General features: G+C 40.6%; 1 protein-coding gene across 8 annotated transcripts in view; it reads right to left on the bottom strand.

Annotated features, from left to right (window-relative positions):
- Positions 1-22,169, bottom strand: part of LOC124050087 (MAM domain-containing glycosylphosphatidylinositol anchor protein 2-like) — a 220,997-nt gene that overhangs the window by 75,150 nt on the left and 123,678 nt on the right. For 5 of the 8 annotated variants that reach the window (XM_046372209.1, XM_046372205.1, XM_046372202.1 and 2 more), the window contains 3 exons: positions 10,488-10,684; positions 7,264-7,399; positions 6,731-7,000 (listed from right to left, as the gene is read on the bottom strand). In XM_046372209.1, coding sequence (XP_046228165.1) covers positions 6,731-7,000; positions 7,264-7,399; positions 10,488-10,684 — 603 coding nt within the window. The remainder of the gene's footprint in view (positions 1-6,730; positions 7,001-7,263; positions 7,400-10,487; positions 10,685-22,169) is intronic. The other 3 variants (XM_046372203.1, XM_046372208.1, XM_046372207.1) reach the window with 1 other exon arrangement.

Below are 22,169 nucleotides of genomic sequence, written 5' to 3'. Positions count from 1 at the left end.
GGTTTCTACAGCCAAAGCTCAGAGTTGTGTATCAGTTTTCTCATACGTATTGCTTAGCCTTTGCACTCCTATAACTAAGATTAGTTGAAAGTTCTAGGAAAAAAAAATCAAGCTTGAGCTTTTATATTAACCTTTATGAAGCGCACTGTTCAAATTTATTGTTGTTTATTGTTAAATGCCAAGTAAAGCAATTATCACCAGATAAATGTAAGCATACATCTCAGGCAGCAGTAATAGGAAAATCCAGCGTTATTTTGAAAAACACTGCCAGTATCACAGGTACTGGGGCATAAAACACAAGTCAACATACACATAAACAAATTCTGCATGAATTATTGATGGATTTTGGAAGTTGGTTTCCTTTTATCACCATCAGAGCTTCCTGTCATTGAACCTTGACTGTGGCAATGTGCACAAAGAGTAAAAACTTCCACTGTAGGGACACTTACAGGAGCTGTCTTCTTCATGGTGATATCAACAGAAGAAATAAAGGTTCTGCTTGTGCTTACATTTGTATCCCATGTCTCCCATAACCTGTCTTACTTGAGAGATTGCATGTAGTTCAGTCTTGATCCAGCAGATATTCAAGGTATTTCTTTTGGATCGTTACCATATACATTACAGCCTTTTCCATGTGTCTTTCTTTTTGAAACTACAAACATGGTGCTTTTGCTTGCAGCGAGTCCATCTTATTCTCCATAGCTTTAATAGCCTGTGGGAATAATGGGTGGCCTGTACATGAAAAGCACAGATAATCACACAAAGAGAAAAACCCCAGTCGAGGCCTTCTTCTACAGAGAGCTCATGTCACACGGCAGGATTACAATACCACCTCTGGGGAGCTTCTTAGCAGGGCAAAAGTACACAGCCCTCACATACTGACTAGGACATGCACGTACACTGGCTCATAATGACAAAGACACAATGGTACCACTTAAGCGCACACACAAACGCAGCAACACTGCAAGAAGAAAAGATGTTCGAATGTGTGTGTATGTGGGTCCTCACTCTCTCTCCAGTGCATTCTCCCTGCCTTTGTCTGATAGAGAAGAAAGACGTGTCTCGCTCCGCTCTCACTCGGAATCATTATCCTCCTTTCTACCCATCAGTCCATCTCATTTTTCAGTCGGGCCTGTCTGTCCGTCTCTCAGCAGGCACCACACTGTGCTCTCCATTCTTTCTCACAGAGAATATCAGCATGTGAAGCCGAACTCATCTCTCAGAGCCAGATGGATGTCTCTCTAACTGCCGCTCTCCTCTGCCTCATCTGCTGCACTCAAGGTTAAACACAAGAAAGGACAACAGGCATTAGCACAGTTCAAAACACCAGGCAGTCACGCTCGCTGATGTATACACATTCGTACCGCCATCCAAACACCTTTCATTTTTCTATTATCTCTCCATGCACCTTCACATTAGCGACCACCACCCCGCATCAGCATCAGTACCTTTATAATATTACAGGCACTCACACACTCACACTCTTTGCTGGGAAATGAGTGCTAAATGCTGCTCTTAAGGCTGAACTCAGGCTTTAATGTATGTTGTAAAGCATTCACATGTTCACACAGGCACAGAATGCACAAACAAAGCCATGTGCGCATGTACATACACACCCATACTCATACAACAACACACACATGCATACACAGTCTTCAAGGCCGCAGCCCAAGAGACTGGCCTGCCTTGTGCCAGTTCTGGCCATCCAGCCATTAAATCTGGCATTCATGAATGGAAATATATTCAGCTTTCAACCAGAATTTATTCCAAAGCAAATTTGATAGGGGTCATTCACATGTTGATTCGCATGCTGACAGCCAGGTTTTTACAAGGCACGTCATGATTGTTTTCTCCCCACCAAACAGTCTACATATAAACAGCAGGGGGCTCCCAATGGAAAAAATTGCATTTTTTGCTCCGCTATAAATACCAGCAAGCTTCCAATCAGAGTTACAAGGTGTGCACGGTAGCTGTGGTGTGTGACTTTGTGTTTATGCTTATGTGCGTGCAAGTGGGCATGTGACGAAAACTCGGCAACAGCACAGTGGAGTTGATTTTGATTTTTTTTTTATTGGTAGCTGCTGCAATTCCCATTTTTTTCACATCACACTGAAGGAAAACACATTTAGCAAAAAGGCAAGAAGCACATGCACTAGTCAGCTTGTCTGTGTGAGTGCCAGGCCAGCTGCCCATTTCAACGCTATCTATAGACAGCTCTGTCTCAATTCACCAACTCTGCATGTGAGAGCTGCCGACTCATATTTGGTACCCAACAAAACAAAGGGAGGAACAACCAGTGCAGAGTATCTTTGCATTGTCGCAACCAATATATCACGGACTGGTGTGCTTTTGGAGGACAGAATGGACTGAAGTGGTCGGGGGAAAGCAGGGTATTGACCTGCAGTTGAAGACGTGTTGCGGATACTTAATCCATAAAAAGGATCTTGTCAGTGGGGTGATGTGAAGCCAGTCGCCTGCTGGGCAGGCTGTTGAGAAGGCCAAGGCCTGGAAGGCAGTCTGGCTGGTGGGACAGTATGGCCAGAGAAACTACCATCTGCTGGGGAGAGATGTGTGTTTTCACACACACACAGCCCCCTTTGGCAACACCAGTTTGAGAGGTTTTCACAAGGACCGAAGAGGAAGGTGAACAAGCTGAGAGAGGCAGAACTGATGAGGCCATGGCATGACCCTGCAAAATTCGCAAATTGAACTTGGAGTAGCAGAGCCAAATCAACTGGTATTTCACGTATACGTGCAGTATTCGCACATGAATATCAATACATACACAAACATGCATGCAGAGATGAGTGGTGGTTTGTCCCAAATGCTTATAATTTCAAATTTTCAGCAGTAACTCTCTGCATGCACGCACATACACGCAAAGACACAAGAAGAGCGACTAAAGGTCTGCCTGTGCTCGCGCCCTGAGCCCGGCTTACCTGCTTTCAATTTTTCTTTTCTATTCACTTCAAAGTATCACATCTGCAAAAAGTTGTCAGTGGAGCAACTGTACTTTTTGTTTTGTTGAACACAACTAAAAGACATAATTTTCATGTCAGAATATGGCAGTAAATTTCATTAAAAATCTGTCCGATAAGAGAAGATACCATATGTAAGACATACCTGAGAACAGCACACAATGTTTCATCGTAATTTCTGCATACTTAGATTATAATTCAGGCACATTCGATTCACTTGCCTCGTCTCTACTGTATATATTGTACTATATACAATACAGTAATGATGTGTCTGTGTAATTTCAATAGGTTGTGAAGAAGACATGTTCAAATCCATTCTGGCCACTACAGCCCCACCCTATCCACTCCACCTCCATTGTGCTTTCACTCTGCCATTTTAAGGGCCATCTTGGACCAGTTAATGGGGAATGGAAGTGGACAACATAACACTCTGTAAACTCTGACAACAGGTCTGCGCTGATTGATCAAACCAAAATCCACTACTATAATAACCTGGACTGATATATCAACTGATATGAGCCTATCTGTATGGTTTAGCTGATAAGTAACAAAAAACTGCAGTACATGAAATATAGAGGAAGAGGAAGTTAATTCTTCAACTCTAAAATGTGTCACTCGATGAATATCACAATTCTTAACAAATTTTAAGCCCCCATCCCCCAAAAAAGTATGTTAATTTATTTGCCAGAACCACTTCCAAAAAACAAAAGCACATATGTCAGAACAGTAAAAATCATGAAAAATTTTATTCTGTCTCCACATATTAGTTTGACCATGCCTCATAAGTCTTTCTGCTTTCTTTACACTCCCTTTTTATGTTGGGTTTAGACAAAAATAACACAACGTGGGGAGAAGTTAAATTCAGAGAAGAAAAACATCACTTTGTTTCTAAATTGAAACATCTAACAGCATCCATGGTGATGGAAATTTCCTGCTAATAGTGGAAATTTAGCACACCCACAACCCAACCCACCCACCCAGCTATCTTAATATGGAAAAACGCTGTAAGCTTGTTTTCATGCAGCGTGACACTCTTTTATGGTCTTTTATGGAGAAGAGGGATCAGTTGCAAAAGCATGAGCAAACAAAGGAGAAATTACTCTAGAAAAATGGCATATCTCGGACGTAGCACTGTTTTGAAAAGCCAGTTGCCGAGCAGAATACAATTAATATATAAACTATTCATGCTGGCACATAAACAAGTCCATTACCATCAGTGTATTGGGCATATAGCACTGTGTGTCTCCATTATTTCACTCCATGTTTAATGTCTGCTGAGCTGCTTAGTATGCAGCAAATCATAAAGAAACAGATCAAATCCATGATCGATTCCCACAAACAATATAGTCTACTTTGGCATGGTTAAACCTCCCACCCTTGTCATCTGGTGCATGTTGATCCCAAAATTGCATTTGCGTCAATGACAGCTCATCAGACTCAGGAGACTGAGCCCGATGCCACGCTGAGATGTGTGATAACATGCTGAAGTCTGTCCCATAACTAAGTAAAAAAGAAAAAAAACGGTGATGCTGTTTCATGGCTTATAGAGCATCTATAGTGCTTGATCCAAACTCATTTTGACACTGGTGATGTTTCATTAGACTTCAGAGTGTTCCTCATCAGTGATTTCATTCAAGTTTATCTTCCTTTGTAACTAGCTTCACTTTGATAATCAATATCTGTCAGTGTAAAAGCTAAATTTATATGTCATCTAAGTATTGAAAATCCAACATTTAAGTGAATCAGGACAGCATTTGTGTGTCAGTCAGATGTCATTTGTGCCAGCTCACTTTTTAATTGACTACTATCTAATAACTATAGATCCCACAACTGCACTGACAAGAGTCACTCTCATGAGAAGTGACTTTCTGCTATTACTGATCCTTAGTTTTCTTTGTCGCACATTGATACATTATGTCACTTCAGCATCCCCACATTTATTTTTAGATTGTTTTCAGCCCAAATTCACACTTTGAGATGTGTGACTTGATTTACTCTTGTCAGTTAATTTATTTAGCCCCCCCCTCTCCCAGACGTCAGTGACTTTTAGGTATTAAGAGAATTTACAGTACAATGCTACTGGTCAATATTCATTTCTCCACAGTGAGTAGTTAACATAAATCAAGAAGGATATGATGAAACATGCATGCAGAAACAACAGATTTAGATATAAAAGATATATAGAATATATAAGAGTGTTTTGTAACAGTTATATGATTAGGGTAATGTTCAGAACCTAACGTGCTATCTTTAACTAACCGCGGAGTCACTCTGTAGCAGCCTACTACGGAACTGAATCCTTTTTTTTCATACAGCTTTGCACTACCTTACAAATCAGTGGCTATGGATCCTGCATAGCATTTAGTCAGACAGAATAATACATATCTGCCCTGATCAACGTTCATGCAGACAATGCTCTGCAGTCTTAAATGTGACTCATCAATCTGTTTGTGTTCAAACATCATACATATTTAAAGAAGGTGATGATTGTCTTTTGTTTATGATATCCTACCAAGATCCTATATGAGAACCACTGTCAGCTCCATACCTCCATACACAATGAGAGTTTAATATTTATTGCAGCGATTGCCTTGAGTGTGCTCCGACTTATTTGCTGCCACGGGACACCTGACACCTTCTCTTTGATGTAAGCCTCTCAGTTCCGAAGTCCTTAACTATATGGGCACTTTCACAATACAGAGAAGGGGTTTATCTGTCACGGCAGCCATCAGAAATGATTTGTTGATGATTTGATTTTCATCCCAGAGAGCATATGGCTGCATAAATAAACGCTTTCAAGCAGCCTCAGCACAGAGGCGACCTGATGATGGAGCTCTGGCATAATCTCTGAGATGAAAGGAGGAAACTTTTAGAGAAACTTTGTGATCCTTCCAATCTGCTGAACCTGGATTCAAACATGTCCCAGTTGTGAATGTATGATGTTCCCTAGAACGTTAAAGTTTACATTTTATCATTACATGAACAATGCTTTCATGGCCTTGTAAGGCTTCCACTAATAAATTCGTATTTTTTCCCGCATTTTTGCATTCAGGGCGTTGGGATCCTCTGTTAAGCCACCGATGAAAGCCAAGTCACACACCACCATTAATCCTTGAGCTGCATAATAGCAGTCGATTTAAGAGTATGAAAGTCGATTTCCTCGTGCATCATGTTGCGTCTGTGCAGGTCTTATGACAACAGCTTTTCTTCGTAGGTGGTAAAATTGCCTGTCTTCAGTATTAACTTTCAAGACATTTTACTGTACACATCAAATGTCTGGTGATGTGCGCAGTTCACCTTCTCAAGGTGTGAGAAAAACATTTGCAATGAAATTCTTTTTCTGCTGCTGTCCAAGTCATGCAGTGAAGCTGCACTGATGGGGTCTGTGGGGCCTTATTTTTTTATGCATTTTATGCATATTCCCTAAATAAGTATGCTACTAGTGTTGAAGGGATACTATTTCTCTCCTTATTGAACAAAAACCTACTTATTTTAACTCTCAAACTATATTTTGTAATATATGAATGTATGTAAACATACTTTGAACAAATTAATTACAATATGATTGCAATATTTAATCAAACATAATGAGGTCAAGAAGATATTGTGATGCTGTGATATTGAAAGAGGTATCGAGTAGTGGTTTTTTACACTTGTTTTGGAGTTTAAAATTTTGGGATTGTGATCTGATTATGTTACTACTGAACACACTGGGACACCATATATCTGGTCACGCAATCATGCCTTCTCACCTCGCACCACGATGGTAGTAGACTTCTTGGCCGGGTTTCCCACGTTGTTGCTGGCCACGCAGCTGTAGACCCCTGCCTCATCTGAGGTGATGGCCGGAAGTGTGAGAGTGCCACCCTTCACCACGCTTCTTTGTGGCAGGCTGTCATTACTGCTGACCCAGGTGAGAGTCGGGGGCGGCTCTCCACCTGTGGTGATGCACACCAAAGACACCGTCTGGCCAGGATTCACCACAATAGGATCCTCCACCAGCAGCTTGATGGACGGGGAGGCTGTGAAGAAAGAGCATTTGGAGTCTTAGAAAGGCAGGCAGAAAACAGGGAGCAGATAGAATATCTGCCAGTTGAGAGACTGAACACCACTTCCTCTGCCCGCCTCCATGTCTGCACTGACTTAATTGAGACACCATTATAAAATTAGCTGTTTTCATATTGTAATCGATTTAGAATCAGATCAAATCATTGCAAAAACAGTCATTTTGAGTATACAATTCTTATAAAATGATCACGCAGAAAAGTCAGTAGTGTTGAAGTACCTGTCTTATTGGTGAGTCTGAAGATAACACTGCGGTCAGGGATCCCGCACACATTTCTGACAGACGCAATGCAGCTGTAGTTGGCATAGTCCTGGGGACGCAGGTTCTTCAACTTCAAAATCTTAGTTTCCCCCTGCAGCTCAGACCAAAACAACACTGGTATGCAAATGTGTGCAAAAATATCAACATAATCATGTAAAGACAACGCTGAAAACCAGGTACTGGGAAGATGGCAAAGGCCAAACAGCTCCAAAGAAAGGTCAAAGAGATGAATATGTATGTAGTTTTTATGAAGCCAAAAAATGAAAAGAAAGGGTTGCTGAGGAATACTGCTGTAAAAAACATTATAAAATTTATGCAGGTATTTTTTAAGGAAATTAACATGTCAGCTTGCTCAACACCACAGGGTGGATTAATCCCCTGTCAATGACCCTGCAGTATTTTCAACATTCAGCTACAGAAATATGGTTGGGCACAGAGGGGGATCCCTCCACAGTAAAGACTGTCTCACTGAGAATGGGTGTTTGATTAGCTGGGCCCATCAACCATGAGCCCCGCCCAGAAGGCTGCAATGAGGATGTGAACCTCTGATCTGCCTGACTCGAGTGTGTACATGAACGGTTGGAGGGGGAGGCAGCAGATTAAAACATGAGTCAGCCCCATGCGGCGCCAGTCCACACAAAATGACAATCACTCACATCTATCAAACCCTTTTATATCCAATGCAGCTCATGGATAACTTAATTGTATTAGATTAGCCATGGACCCCACACTCAACTTCCTTTCTCGCTCTGTCATCTCCTCGGCTTCAGAGCAGATATCAGGAGATGAGGGCCACAGTATTCAGATTGCAAGCTTTGCTCACAGCAGGGGTTGATAGTGGGGCAGATTGGACGGAAAATCTATTTAGAAAATTCAAGGGGCAGAGAAAGGATTGGAAAAGACAGACACATTAAACCAAATGGCACTGGGCGACTTGATGGCCATATTGATGGAAAAACTGAACACTTAAGTACACAAGAGTTTCAGGGGTGGGACTTACAATGATCAGTAAAGGGCAAAGAAATTTATAACTATCAAATGAAAAAGTATTTCTCTAGTTTTGCTCTGATGTCTTATTTGAGGGACTGAATGCTCGTCTTTGGGAACACAAAATCAAAATCAGCTTGATGAACTCAAAACATATGGTAGTGAAGATGAAAAGGAGGGCATTGGGCATGCTAGCAGAAGGAAAATGTGTTGATTGCATGTGGGCAACAGCAATGACTGAGGAAGCTGAACTGCGGGGTGATGAGCAATATGTTGCTAACCGGGTACGTAAAAGGTTACCTCATCAAGAGATAGACAATGTGAGCAAACACAAAATCACACCACGAGAAAACATCATAAACATCAAAACATACTGACTAATATAAAGAGGTGAGAATCTAACAAGGCATGAGAAATGGCTCTATTATGCCTTTGAAATGGTGCTATTCCCCGACACTTTGTGTGAGAAATTATGGAGAGAGAGGCGGAAGAGCAAGTAACAGACAGCAGAAAGGGCAGGGCTTCTACGATAAAAGCACATCTCTGGGCCTCACTTAATTATGAACCGATTCTCCGTACAGAGTTCGAAATGCCACCACCGCATTTCTACAGCATCAGTGGGAATGAAATACATTTAGCAGACTGAAAAGATGCAAGGGAATGAAGCTGCAATGAAGAATAATGGAAGGAGGAAGGTAAAGAGACAAACTTATTTTATTTCACAAATCTGGTTGGCCAAAATGGAGGCCTGGCTGCACTCTAATCGACTCCACTTGAGCATGCAGGCTCGGTTTCAGTCAGTTATGAATTTGTAACTCAATTGTCTGTGTTTCAGGCAAGTTCAGACATATTGTTAAAAAGATTGTTATTAGCTATTCATGTGAGCAAATTACTAGAAGTTTAGTCAGGATTTTTTGGAGGTTGGACTCATACGAAGTTAATCTCTATGGTTTGTGTTGCTCTCAAATTTCCAGACTCAATTAAAGCTTTAATAGAGGGCAGGATGAAGAAGCAAAGGGAGGAGAAAAGAGGTATGAAGAGCAGTACAGAGAAGGGAAAAGTGTCTGATGAGGCCCAGTTGTGCAGCTTCTTCATCCTCCTTCACCCACTCCATTAGTTCACAGCCATCTTTCTTCATTTGGCCAAACATCACTTTCGCTTCCTTTTTTCCTCTGTTTCTTAAGCCTCTTTTCCTCTCTTGCATGTCTTTTTCTCTTTCTGCCAGATTTCCATTCCCAATTCAACAGACAAATTGCATTCAGCTCAGTGACAGAACAATTTCAATCAAGTCTTTGTTGCTTGTACAAGATCTTTTTCAGAACAAAAGCTTCTCAATTTTCAAATTGTAAAGAAAATCCATGTAACTGTGCAAAGACTCCAATCTTCTCTGTCTGGAATTTAGCAGTATATGCCTGTAATTATGTGAAACTGGGTTGGTGAAACTCATGTTGCTATTCATAGGGTTAATGAGTACAACTTTTGTCCTGCAACACAACAACAGTTGGTGTTAGGATTCAGGTCCCTTGCTGGAGAAAAAAAAGAATAGTAAAAAAAAAATACTAATAATAATATATATATATATATATATATGCATGAAAATAAATAAATAAACCTACAGTCCCAGTGCTTCAAACAAATTAATTTAATGAAATAGCAACAGTATCATCAGAGTATTTCAAGTTGCAACATGTCAGCTTTGTAACGAGATGTTGTGTTGATTCATTAATTAGCTACTGTGGCTTACTCATCTCTGATGTGAAGGTGTGGGAAGAGAGTGTGCTGTGACGGCATGTTGCTGCACTTCTTATTCAATGTCAGAAGAGGTTAATGAAGGTCATCATTTACATACTTGTAGTGTCTGTTGAAGATGCTGCAGTATATGTAGGACATGATCTTCCATATACTGCATTACGGTGCACAAGAATTTTAATTACTAGTACCATTAATAAGACCATCACTATCAAACACAATCTTTTTTTGAAAAATGCCCTGCTCATTCTATTTATTGTGAATAAAATATTAAAACAGTACACACACATTCACTGAAATCACAGTTACAAAAAAATATTGTAATACAAACACCCTCTCATGTTCGACTGACAAGCCTAGAAACCTTTTCCCTTAAAAATACATCTTTCATTGTATCTACTGTTCTCTCTAATTTGATACGTTCATCCATGTTGCCTCTGTCTTACCTGAGTGAAAAAGGGCTCGTAGATCTCCACTCCCTTGTCCGAGCCCTGCGTCAGGACCTCTCTCCCACGATGCCAGCTGTAGCGGACGGGCGGGTTAGAATTGGCCACACAGCGCAGAAACACAGTCCTCTCATAGTAGAACTGTTCCTTAGCTTCTCCTATACTCTGGTGCACCGTCACCACTGGGTCATCAAGGTCTGTGAGAGGAACAACAAGAGGACGGAGCTATCAATAAACACTCTTCCTTAAGATGTTCAATTAATGAATGAGTCAGCAATTGATCACCACACAACAAAAAATATATATTTAATAAATGGTGGTGGTAGCACACAGCAAAATTCTCAGAGTTAATTTTCCAGCATTTAGCAAAAGTGTTTTTTGATTTAACTGTAAGGGGGTCAATTGTGTAAGAGAGCTGGTGTCATAGGACAGAGTGATGAAACCACGCCTCTCCTAACGCATCCTCATGGATTTCTATCTTTAGTGTTACACAGAGCTCATTTTTAACTCTGAACAAAGTAATTTTCACACTGGAGCGGAGTTGTATTATGAACACTTTAGGAAGTGTTAAATTAACTCTGCAAAGATTGCAACAAAATAAACACCAGCATAATGTTAGAACTGACTCTCTGAGTTGATTTAAAACTACAATTTTCTGCACAGTAATAAACAAATCAGTGAATACAAATGCAATCTGTCATGATATGAACACTTTCACTGTGATTGAAGATCTGACCGAAAGGGTCAGAACTGTCATTACATGAGGAGAGCCAGCTGTCAGCATGCACACAGGAGTCGATGTGTGACGGAGGTGAGAAGCCTCCTGTTGAACTACTTAAGTCAATAGGATGCAGCCCAAGGGCACATTGACTTCCCAGTCAATGAGTGTGCTGCTATGTGTTCCAAGTTGCACTCCATTGAGAGCTTCAAACACAAGTGAGGATGACAAACACTGTGCACAAAATGATGCTTGATGTCCATCACTTCAAAGAATAATGTTTGGCCATCCTCTGCTGATTTGACACATCTGCTACTCTACCCCATTTCCCAGCAGATCTGAGGAAGTTTTACCCCAATGCTAGACAGTTGGTTATTTGAAAAAGTGCTTGTGGTTGATTAAATGGATTCAAAGTAAATCATCTTACCCCGCTATCGCATTAAGCCTTGGCAAATGGTGTTCATCATAGCTGTGGTGTCTTTTAGCATGCTAATACTCGCCTTTTAGATTATGTCCATTTGCACGCTCAAAGAACGTGGGGAGCTAGCTGTTTCCCTTTCATCTCCGTCCGAGATGCAATCAGTTTTTAACACGAGCAAAAAGGCAATTTAAGGGAGAGGATCAGAGAAGCGAATGCAAGTTATGCTCATGCTCAAATTCTAACTGATAAAGGGTGACGTTTGGCATATGACGGGGAAGTGATGAAGTATATTAATGGGTAAGCGTATCAGTTACTGAACAACAAGGTGAATGATTGAGTGATTGAAAAAGCCGGTGTGTGAATATGTGAGTGAGAGAGCACAAGCAGCTTACAGTACAATTATAAGCCTCCAGTGAAAACTGTACATGCCTTAGGTATTATTAATGGACGAATTCATCACTTTTAATTCAGTTGCAGTGGCCCACCCCTGGATTTGCTGAGGATCAGGTCCTAATCAAGGTGCCTGTGGGCCACAGTGCACAGCATCCAGCCTTTACGCACAAGCCAAAGAATGCTGATTCCTCAGTTTCATTAAAGACATGTTCTGCCCTACAGCCCCTTAATCAAAATCTAGCAGCGGTCAATACTTCATCCAGGATCCATTACAGTGTCTCAGGTAAGAGCAATTACCTTTGGGGGATTGGGGAAAAACAGGGGAGGGGGACACAATGCTCTGGAGAAGACAGAGCGATTGCGGTGCCATTTTAGAGGAGCAGATTGCTCTAAGTAAATACACTGATTCATTATAGAAAGGAGGGGGAGAGTATGAATCCTACATCTTATCTCTGACTCTACCCAGCTTCCCCCTCATCTGTTTTCTGCTTCAAACAGTCAATTTACCAACTGTGGCAGCAATGGAGTGATTCATTGACAGCCCTATCTACCTTGGGATAACACGTGTCTTTGAAAGTTGAGCCTGATAGGTTGTTTTTTTTATTTTTTTCTCGTGGTGACAAGAGTGTGAGGGTGTGTTTCTCTATGTTTGTGCTTTAGGTAAGGAGCAGTTTGAGCTATTAATAGGGCCAAAATGATATGCAGAGAAGAAGTGTATGCAAGGAGCGCAAAGAGATAAATATGGAAATATGGAAATGTACGCACTGGATTAAAATTTGATGAATTTCAAACAAAATTCCACCTCCACCATCAGTCCTTCTCCCGTAAGCATGTTGTGTGTGTGTGTGCGTACGTGTCACTCTTGTGCAATTAGCTTCTGAAGTCACGCTTGATTGATTGTGAAGCTTAAATCCCTGAGCCCAGAGGAAAACCGCGATGTACAGGCCGCCTGCGCCAGAGTTGTCAGGGTTTGTAATTGCAGGTTTATGGGTTCACAGGCCGGTAAATCTGCCCATGTACGGCTAAACGCTCCAGCAAGCTAACCTTAGCATCACTCGTGCTCACTCTCAGTAAACCGTGACAAGCCTCAAAGCGCTGGGTTTCTCTGACATTAAGACACAGGCATGGGGCATCATGACACATGAATGTGAAAATGCCAGACACATTGCAAGTGTGAGTCAGAGGGAGGTCTCAAAAGATGAGCAGAAACAAAAAAGGTACAACATTCAGTTCAAGTTGATATTCCTGTCTGAATAGCAAAAGGCACATTTCTACTTTATAGACCTACCAAAACATTTGTTGGACAAATAGGCACAAGTGAATGGTTTGGATAAAAGAGAAGATGAAGATTAAAGAAGGTGCTTCATTATCACTTCAAACCTCCGCTGCTTCCTTTCATGTGGCCCAATACCCCCCCTCCAAAAAAAGCAGACACCTGCATGAAAAACTCACACACATTACCTCACTCCACCCACCCACACCCAAAGCATCCACCCAGCCACACACACTCCAAAAGACCCATGCATACAGTTTTAGGACTGTCCTTTGGGTGTTAATCTAATGCAAGTTTTTTTATATATTTTTTCATGGCTTTGATGTCTTTCACACTCTCCCCCTGATCTGTCGAAGTCACCTGGGAAGAGAACACCTATCAGGCTGCCAGGCTGTCAGCCATGAGCGACAGAGGCCTGCGATTAATTTCACCTAATCACTGTCCCAGCTTGATTACCAGGGGGAGCTGCTGACCTGAATGACATTTGTGCATTGCCTTTCATGAGCAAAAACAGCCCTGTTATGTCAACGATAAGCAATTTGCTTTTATTTTGTGCCAAGGGACAGCAAGAGACAGCAGGAGAGAGAGAAGGGGCCGTGGTCACAGAGAAAACAGAGACAAAAGGATGGAAAGGAGGGTAAAGAGCATGTAAAACTTCTAATTTGCTGCTATCCAGATGCAGGGTTAATGAGGTGATGATACCACAAAGCAGCTGTCTCCCGCACTTAGTCCAAATAAGGGTGACTTGTTCTCATTGTAATGGATTTTTTTTGGTAGAATATAGACATGAGGCATAAGTCATTAAAGAAAGTTGGCAGTCTGCCCTGTCAAGGACCTCACCTTCAGCCTTTTTTTTCTAGAAGCTTGAGTTTAAAATGAAATCCTTATAAAACGTGTAGTCACCACCATATAAACAGGAAGCAATATATCTGAATTTATTTTCCAGCTCTTGGACAATTTCCAACCAGACTTAATGTCCATCAGTGGCATCTGCTCATGTGAATAGTGCTGCTTTTTAATGTCACTGGGAGCTGTTTTTGAATAAAAGCCTCAGATAAGTAAATACATTTAGATAATGGGCAGTGGATATAACACGAGATGCAATGTTTGAGATATTTGTGCTGTTGATGCATAACCCATGGGATTAATGTACTGTAAAAGATCTAAAAGAGCAAACAATATGCAACAACCAGTACATTATGTGTAAACACACTACATCAAATAAGGTAGCGCAAATAAAACACAATATATATATATAATACTGAATGGTGTGCTTTGATGCATTTCATTTATGTGCGTCAAAAGGTTAATAAGCCATATTGGTGATATATGACATCCATCTCATGTGGAAACCTCTGATGGAATATGTGAATCCCGCATGTAATTTACTGTCAGAACATTTCCTTTCCCTCCATCTCTCAACCCCCTGGCAACTGTGACCTCTATCTCATGGCTACACTCCACAATAACCGGCTTCTGCTGGCTACATCTATTTGGTGTCAGCTGTTGCTTCACACTAAAGTGTGATTGTGGTGGCGAATGGATGTGTTTGGAGGGTGGGTAGGTGCATGATGCATCTATTTCTGCAATAAGTTCACTCTGACGTTGGGCGGCTGTGTAACAGAGATATCTCAGTATACTGAATATCATTTCCTGAGACATGAGATACGAGCTCGAGCTGCTTCATGTGTAGTCGGAGGGCTTAAAGGAGAGGGAGGAAAGAATCCAGAGAGGGGCTTATTCAGTTGGTGTGTGATATCTGAATGTGGCAACGTAACACACATGTTAATGACAAGAAACACATAAACAGTTACTGGACATATCATACAATAGGAAAGCTAAAAGTGCACCACACCACATAGTAAGAGCAGTAATGTACACATCAATGGGGGACTATTTCTTGGCCAGGAGGAGGGACTGACAACATCACTCATCATCAACTGACATCTTCAACTTCACTTGTGCCCAAAGGCTTTGTAGCAAGGCATAAATACAGGCAAAACACATATAAAAAATACAAAAAAGCTAACATGAGAGGGGTGAGGGGGCCAGGAGCATAAATGTTGCCACCCTGGGGGAAGAGAACAGTAGTTCCTCAGTTGACCTTGAAATCACAGAAGTTAAGTCTAGAAGTTTGAGACATCAACAACAAGCTCAACATCACTAATATGAGTAAATGCTACAAATGGATGCTATAAAATCACTTTATTAAGACATTTTTAATAATGCATGTTTTTTTTTAAAAAAACTGACTCATATGTACAGATATATATCATCCACTTTGAGCTCCTTGGAAAACACTCCCCTTTCCCAACCCAGCTTGGAAATCTGATTTGAAATCCTTATATTTATTTTGGAAGAGGCATTTTATGCTGGATGCCCTTCCAACACTCTGGAAATGGCAATTAGAATGGTACTTTTTCAGTGCAGCCCGGGGTTCATTGTTCTGAAGGACAACATGTGGACAGGAGGAGGGTGAGATCAATCTGCCAACCCTGCAAACAGCAGACAACTCGATCTACTTCCTGAGTGACAGCCATCTCTTCACATGTATATTTTAGGATTGTAGATTTGTTTCGATAATGTTGTTTTTCTTGTTTGGACCTAATTATGATGTTTATCTTATAATAACAGTAATTCAACTGATCTGTACTAAAGTTAATCTTCATTTATTTTTAAAATATTTCATATTATTCTGGGAATACATATTTTTACTTTTAGCGGTTGTAGTCACAAAGATTATACATTCAACTCTGTGATTACTGCTGACATGCATTTAAGACACCTACTAGAGCTCAGAGCAAGAGCAATGACAGACAGACAACAATGTGCAAACATGGTTCACAACATGCAAAACACACCCAATTAGCTACTTGTGTAATGAACTTAATGTCACCGGCAAAGATAAATAAAAAAAGTACACATTAACAAATGAGCAGTGTTGTTGTTCCGGTTGCATCAAAACAACAATAATGAATATCCAAAGCCTTGTGTCACGTTAATAAAACATTGCAGGTTCATTAGGTTCATTCCTTCTCTAATTCCCCATCCAGGTTTAAATATTTGAAGTTTGGAATTGAAATTTAATCAGTGGGTCAGTTGCTGGGGGTGGAAACATCTGTTTTATTACACTGTAAACGGGTAGACCTTTGAGTCCAGGGTTTTTATAAAGGCTAATGTTCTGCCTTTGCCAGGAACACAGCTAGAGAGAGTCTGGACAAGTGAGGTTACGGTTTGTAAAGGGCAACACACCACCCCAACCATGGCTGGTGTTTGGCATGCCTCCGTGGTACTGTGTAATAAGTCCTGAATTATTTATTAAGCATTTCCACATTCCTTCTTTAACTTGAACTTAAATTGGGGGAGGGTGGAAAAAGCTGCTTTTCTCTCTCTTTGACTATAAAATAATCCTGATCCTTACCTTAACCGAACCCTAACCACAACCCTAACCTTTACCCTAATATTTAATGATTTACATTTACACACTCTTTTCTATCACACACTCACCATCACAGGAAATGCAATAAGCATTACAAACTCTCTCTCTCTCTCTCTCTCTCTCTCTCTTTCTCTCTCTCTTTCTCTCTGAGGCCTCAGTCATCAGGCCTGGTTAAGTGTAATTACAGCCAATTAAAGTTGCAGTTGCAGAATGGAGTCAGTGGGGCGAGAGTGAATGATACAGCATGCTACACTGTTGCTAGTAGAGTAGCCTAAATGAATATAAAGGATGTGGTCTTGTTAGTATTGCAAGAAAATACTATAGTAAAGTGGGCTCGTACCCTCTAGCTACTAACTGCTAATGTGTTAAAAACACAAATAACTGAGACAATTTTCAGTATGGATCTAAAAAAGCATTTTATTTGTGCTATAAACAAACCTCCAGAGCTTAAATATAGACTTTTGATTGCTCCTTTTCCCTTGAAGTCAAAACTATGCAAATAGATGATATTTAAGCTCAAAGAGCGGGTGATGTTTCCCTCTAGCTAGATGAAGTCATCCTGCACTCTCATTGTGCTGTTTAAACTGCTGCTTTAAAAGCTGGAGCTGTGTTCAGGATGCTGCAACCCACTTAGGACTGCTGCACCTCCATCTTCCTCAGTGACAGTGCTTTTCCAATTATGCTGTCTTTGGAGAAACCCTGGGTGTTTGTAGGTGTGTGTACAAGACCTGCGTGTGTGTTTGTGTGTGCACATGGACAATGTGTGTGATAAATGGAGGGGCAGACGTCAGCAGCCTCACAGCAGAGCCAGCAACCTCTCACTTCCTCCCAGTGATGGAGATGAGGAAATAATGAGGCCCAATTCAGTTGTGCCTGCGTATGTTTGAGTGTGTGTGTTTGTTAGGGGTTGAGGAGTAATGAATCTTCTCCTGATCCTCTCCATCAGACAGTGGCATCTGCCTCAGCCCATCTCCTCTCTAATTTATCTCCATAGAAAACAAACAGGCCACAGAGCACTGATCTAAACAACACCTAGAAAGCCACTATTAGAGTTGGGGGCAAAGCACCAGTGACATGATGGAGTTCTTTTCTGCTTTCAGCCTAATGACCATCTCCTTTGTTTGGTCTGGTCAAAGAGCACCCAAGGTTGGTTGGGAATTTGAAATTTGAATTTGAATTTCTCCACATATCAAAGCAATGTAGTGAGAATGAAACCTATTATCTCAAGTTTTTCCAATGTGATAGGCTTTTAAAAAAACCCAAAAACAAATCAAAACTAACTTATCTATAATAACATCATTAGGAGTATTATCATTTGATATAAATAAAGTAACAACTGTATGCAAATGTCCTGAAAGGGATTTGTTGGTTATAGGAGGTGCTATTCATTATTGAGCTACTTTGGTCTCTTAGTCTTGCTGCTTGTTTGACCACTGACATAATGTCTAACATTAACCACACACCACATTTCTTTAAATCACATTTCAGCCAACATCCCAGTAAACAGTGTATCTCAAACAGTGACCTTGTACCGTAATAAATGGTGTGAACGTCGCAACCAAACCAAAAAAAACATTCTATATTTACAACAGTCATCAAATCAGATTAAATACTTTCTCTGACCAATACTTGATTGAATGACACTTGAGAGAATTAATAACGTTAAGTCCTGACGCCACATGCTGTTTCATTTTAATGCAAATTATTGTAACTGAAAATAACACCTTCACAACCAGCTTGATGATACACTGACTTGAAATAGGGACAATGGTGCCTCTGTCATTCCCACTCTGCATCCCCAGCATGATATGGAGTTTCGTGATGGACAGATAGCTTTACTTGTTGCTAAAGTGTCCGCTAATTGTAGTTTTGTTAGCTCAGTTATCTATGTATCTAGACTAGACTGGGACCTGTGGAGTCAGTAAGCACAGGGGCTCTGGACCACTCGGAGGAGGAGGCCCAAATGGGGAACTGCTGGCTTTTTATGTTGTGTACTGTGAAAAAAATGACCTGGTGTGATGTTCCTTTAAGGGAGTAATGAAGATATTTCATAATGTCTTTAATGTGTGCCTTCAGTGTGCTGTTTGATGCTACTGCACTGACCCCCCCCCCCCCCCCCCCCCCCCCCCCCCCTTATGATTTATTATTGATTCTTTATTCTATCATACTGTAAAGTCAGACCTTGTAATTGGGATGGTGCCCATATTCAAAAATACTGGTAACAAAAGATTTAAAACATAATTAGTTGTCAGTACATCATCTGAGGCCTTTCCTCACCCAGAAAGAATATACAAATAAGAATGAAATTCTGAAAAAGATAATCACATTAGCATACACAACACAAACACATTGTAGTATGTTTAAAGCTTCTGATGGGGAGAAAAACAGAGGCAAGAGTTGAGGTTGAATTCACTACTCTGATTAAAGGGCCCTTCCTCAGCACAGGTCCTTGAAAGAGTAATGGGCAGTCGTGAACTGGCTTTACCTCCATTAACCAAACCAGCAAACATTTACATAATGTACACATAATGTGCTGATTCATTCTGTCCTGATTCAAACAAGGCTCAGATAACTCACCGTGGCTGTATCACACCATTCATCACACCAGGTCATTTCCATCCAAAAGCACTTAAAGAGCTGCTGCACATATATCTTTGTCTACATACATTATGGGATCTTTTTAGAAGACTGTATAATACATCATCTCGTATCACAGGATCACATCATTTTGAGAGACCAAGATGGTATTCCACGGCCTTTCTGGCAGAAAATTCAGTTTTAGTATGAAAATAGTTGACGAAGATGCCATATGAGGAAGAATTATTATATATTTCACACCCAGTTTTTTAATTTCTTATTCTGTCCACGGTGAATTAACTGTTTTATAAACCCCTACTTCAAACAATGATGAACCAATCATAGCTTGGTAAGAGTAACTATACACAGTAGGTCTATCAAGCTTTGGATTTGTCCACATATCAAAGCAGTGTAAAGGAATGTAGAGAGAGTGAAACCTATCATCTCAAGAGCATTTTTTTTGACTTTTCAGAAAAAAAATATATAGTTAAACTATTGGTATATGCTTTATAGCTCTAAACTCTAAGCTAAAAACATTAGTCTGCCTGAGTAACTAGATTACCACAGTAGTAACTGAACAATATCAAGAACATATCATTAAAACTACAAACTACATTTGTTTGTGGAGTTGCATGCATAGATTTATAGCTGAACTAGATAGCAGACACAAATACCACCTAGTCCATGCAATGAGAAAATATAAATAAATATAATATTTAAAGTGTTTAAAAATTGTTGTTACATTCTTGTTTGACAACACAAACAAGAATTCAAGCTCACAGTCTGATCTCACATTTTTTCTTATCATACATACATACATACATACATACAGTAATGATACTTCTTGTAATGCTGTTTTTATTTTTGGTTTATATGTCCTCTATATGGATCAACCAACTAGTGAGAGTGCTAACTTATTGCCTGAACATGTTAATTGTTAACTGAAAACAGTTAAATAAAAAAGGCAACATTTCAACTCATCTAGCTGGCATTAGCTTAAACAGTTAGCTAGCTGATAAAATAGTGGCAGGCATATTTTAATCAAGGACCACTGAGTGGACTGTCTGTTCTTTTATCAATGAAAACGTCAAAATTAAACGCTTCATATGAAGCCCATCTGAGTCATAACTCAACCTATTGAACTTGCCTCCAGCACCTGCTTCATCCAACTAATCAATAGGGTCCCCTGAGATCACCAGCCCACACACTTCCCTCTGCATATGCCCAAATATATTACCAAGACATTTTAAATGAGCCTCTAAAGCGCAAATACCAACAATGAAGGGAAGGAATGAAAGAGTTAATAAAAACTGCACAAGCCTCACTCAAAACATGATTTCTATCACCTTGTTCTGCATCTCTGTGACTCAGTGTTTTTGTTTTTACAAAACTCTCTGCCTCCTGTTGCTCTGCGTACAAATTTACTCAGGCACCTTGCATCAGAGCGGCACGAATTGGACACCTGATGAGGTAGGAGGCGCCAGTTATACCGACCGACTGAATAAAGGGAAGCCAGCATGCCTGCTAAACAAATATCATCAGCTGCTGTTTGGTCTCTGAGCTCCTTCATGAACTCCACCGATGGAAGGCAAACACAAAGCAGACACCTCCCCAAGTTGGCTTCACACCACATGCTGCTGCACAGCGATGCACAGCTGAGGAGGTGTGTGCCAAGACAAGTTAAGCCCTTGACATGTGTGTGAGTCAGGACCTCACCGGTGGAGAGTGTGTTCATGCATAAGCATGTGCTTGAACCCAATGGGCAGCCTCTATTTTTGTTTCCTCCCGCACGCATGAGCACACAAAGATATAGACACACACATTCAAACTTCTTGAATAAAGATGAACGCCACTGTTTCGAAAAAATGATTCAGGCTGCGACTCTTGCCACTGTGTCAACAAACACACGCCAACACACAGTATCGTCATTAAAATTCTCTGGATTCTGCACCAGCAGTGTGGACTAAGGGGTGTTTAAGTCCTTCCAGAGATAACACAGAGAAAGTAGACTATTGTCTTATTCTAATCCTTCTTTTGAAGAAGTGTAGTGAGAAATTTCAGGGAAGAGTGAGGATGTGTGTGAAAGCTTCTGTGAGATGACATCCACAGTCCAGTTAGGTGTTTCTCAGAATATATGCAGCACTTGATTCTTACTATTTCACAGCTACTGACAAAATGACACAAGCAGACAGCATTAGCATATGGACAAACCGTGCCTTTTCTTTCCTCTGAACTCTGGGAAAATTTGGCAGCATGTTTTTCTTTCTTTCGTCACATTATATTTCTGTTCTAAATTTATTCAATTTTGTCAAGCTCGTTCAGAACATTTTAAAGTGAGTTTTAAAGTGTTCCTTTATCACAGCCTGTTCAGAGAATGCTGACCTGGACTAGGCAGGTTTGAGGCACAGCAATTTGCCTTGCATTTGTCCATCAGCTTTGGTTGCGAAAGGAGAAAAGGTGAACTTTCATGTACTACCAGAGGACCTGAAAATCCGATGAACAGACTTGCACAGAAAACACAGGTTTGCAGTAGCCATTTTGAAAAGCTTTACACTTAGATACACAGGTATCACAGTATTTGGGGAACAATTACTAGGAAAAGGCACAAGTTTGAAAAACAGTCTAAATTCAGATAGTACACAGTTCAGTACACATGGCCTTCAACTCTTTCTTTACTTTTTTTCCCCTCTTTTTTGGAAGTAAACATCTCATCATCATCTCAGATCTCTTTGAGATAAGTCCTTATTGCGCTGGTGATGGTCAGCAGCGAACTCTGAGCCAGCAATAAGCTGCCCCTGCAGAACTCTTAAGCCCTCCTCGATCAGTCACTCAGTGAAACATTAGATGCTGCAGCAGAATTA

The sequence above is a fragment of the Scatophagus argus genome, chromosome 19 (genome assembly GCF_020382885.2).
Source record: "Scatophagus argus isolate fScaArg1 chromosome 19, fScaArg1.pri, whole genome shotgun sequence".
Taxonomy (NCBI): domain Eukaryota; kingdom Metazoa; phylum Chordata; class Actinopteri; family Scatophagidae; genus Scatophagus; species Scatophagus argus.
This window is presented reverse-complemented; position numbering and strand designations above follow the sequence as displayed.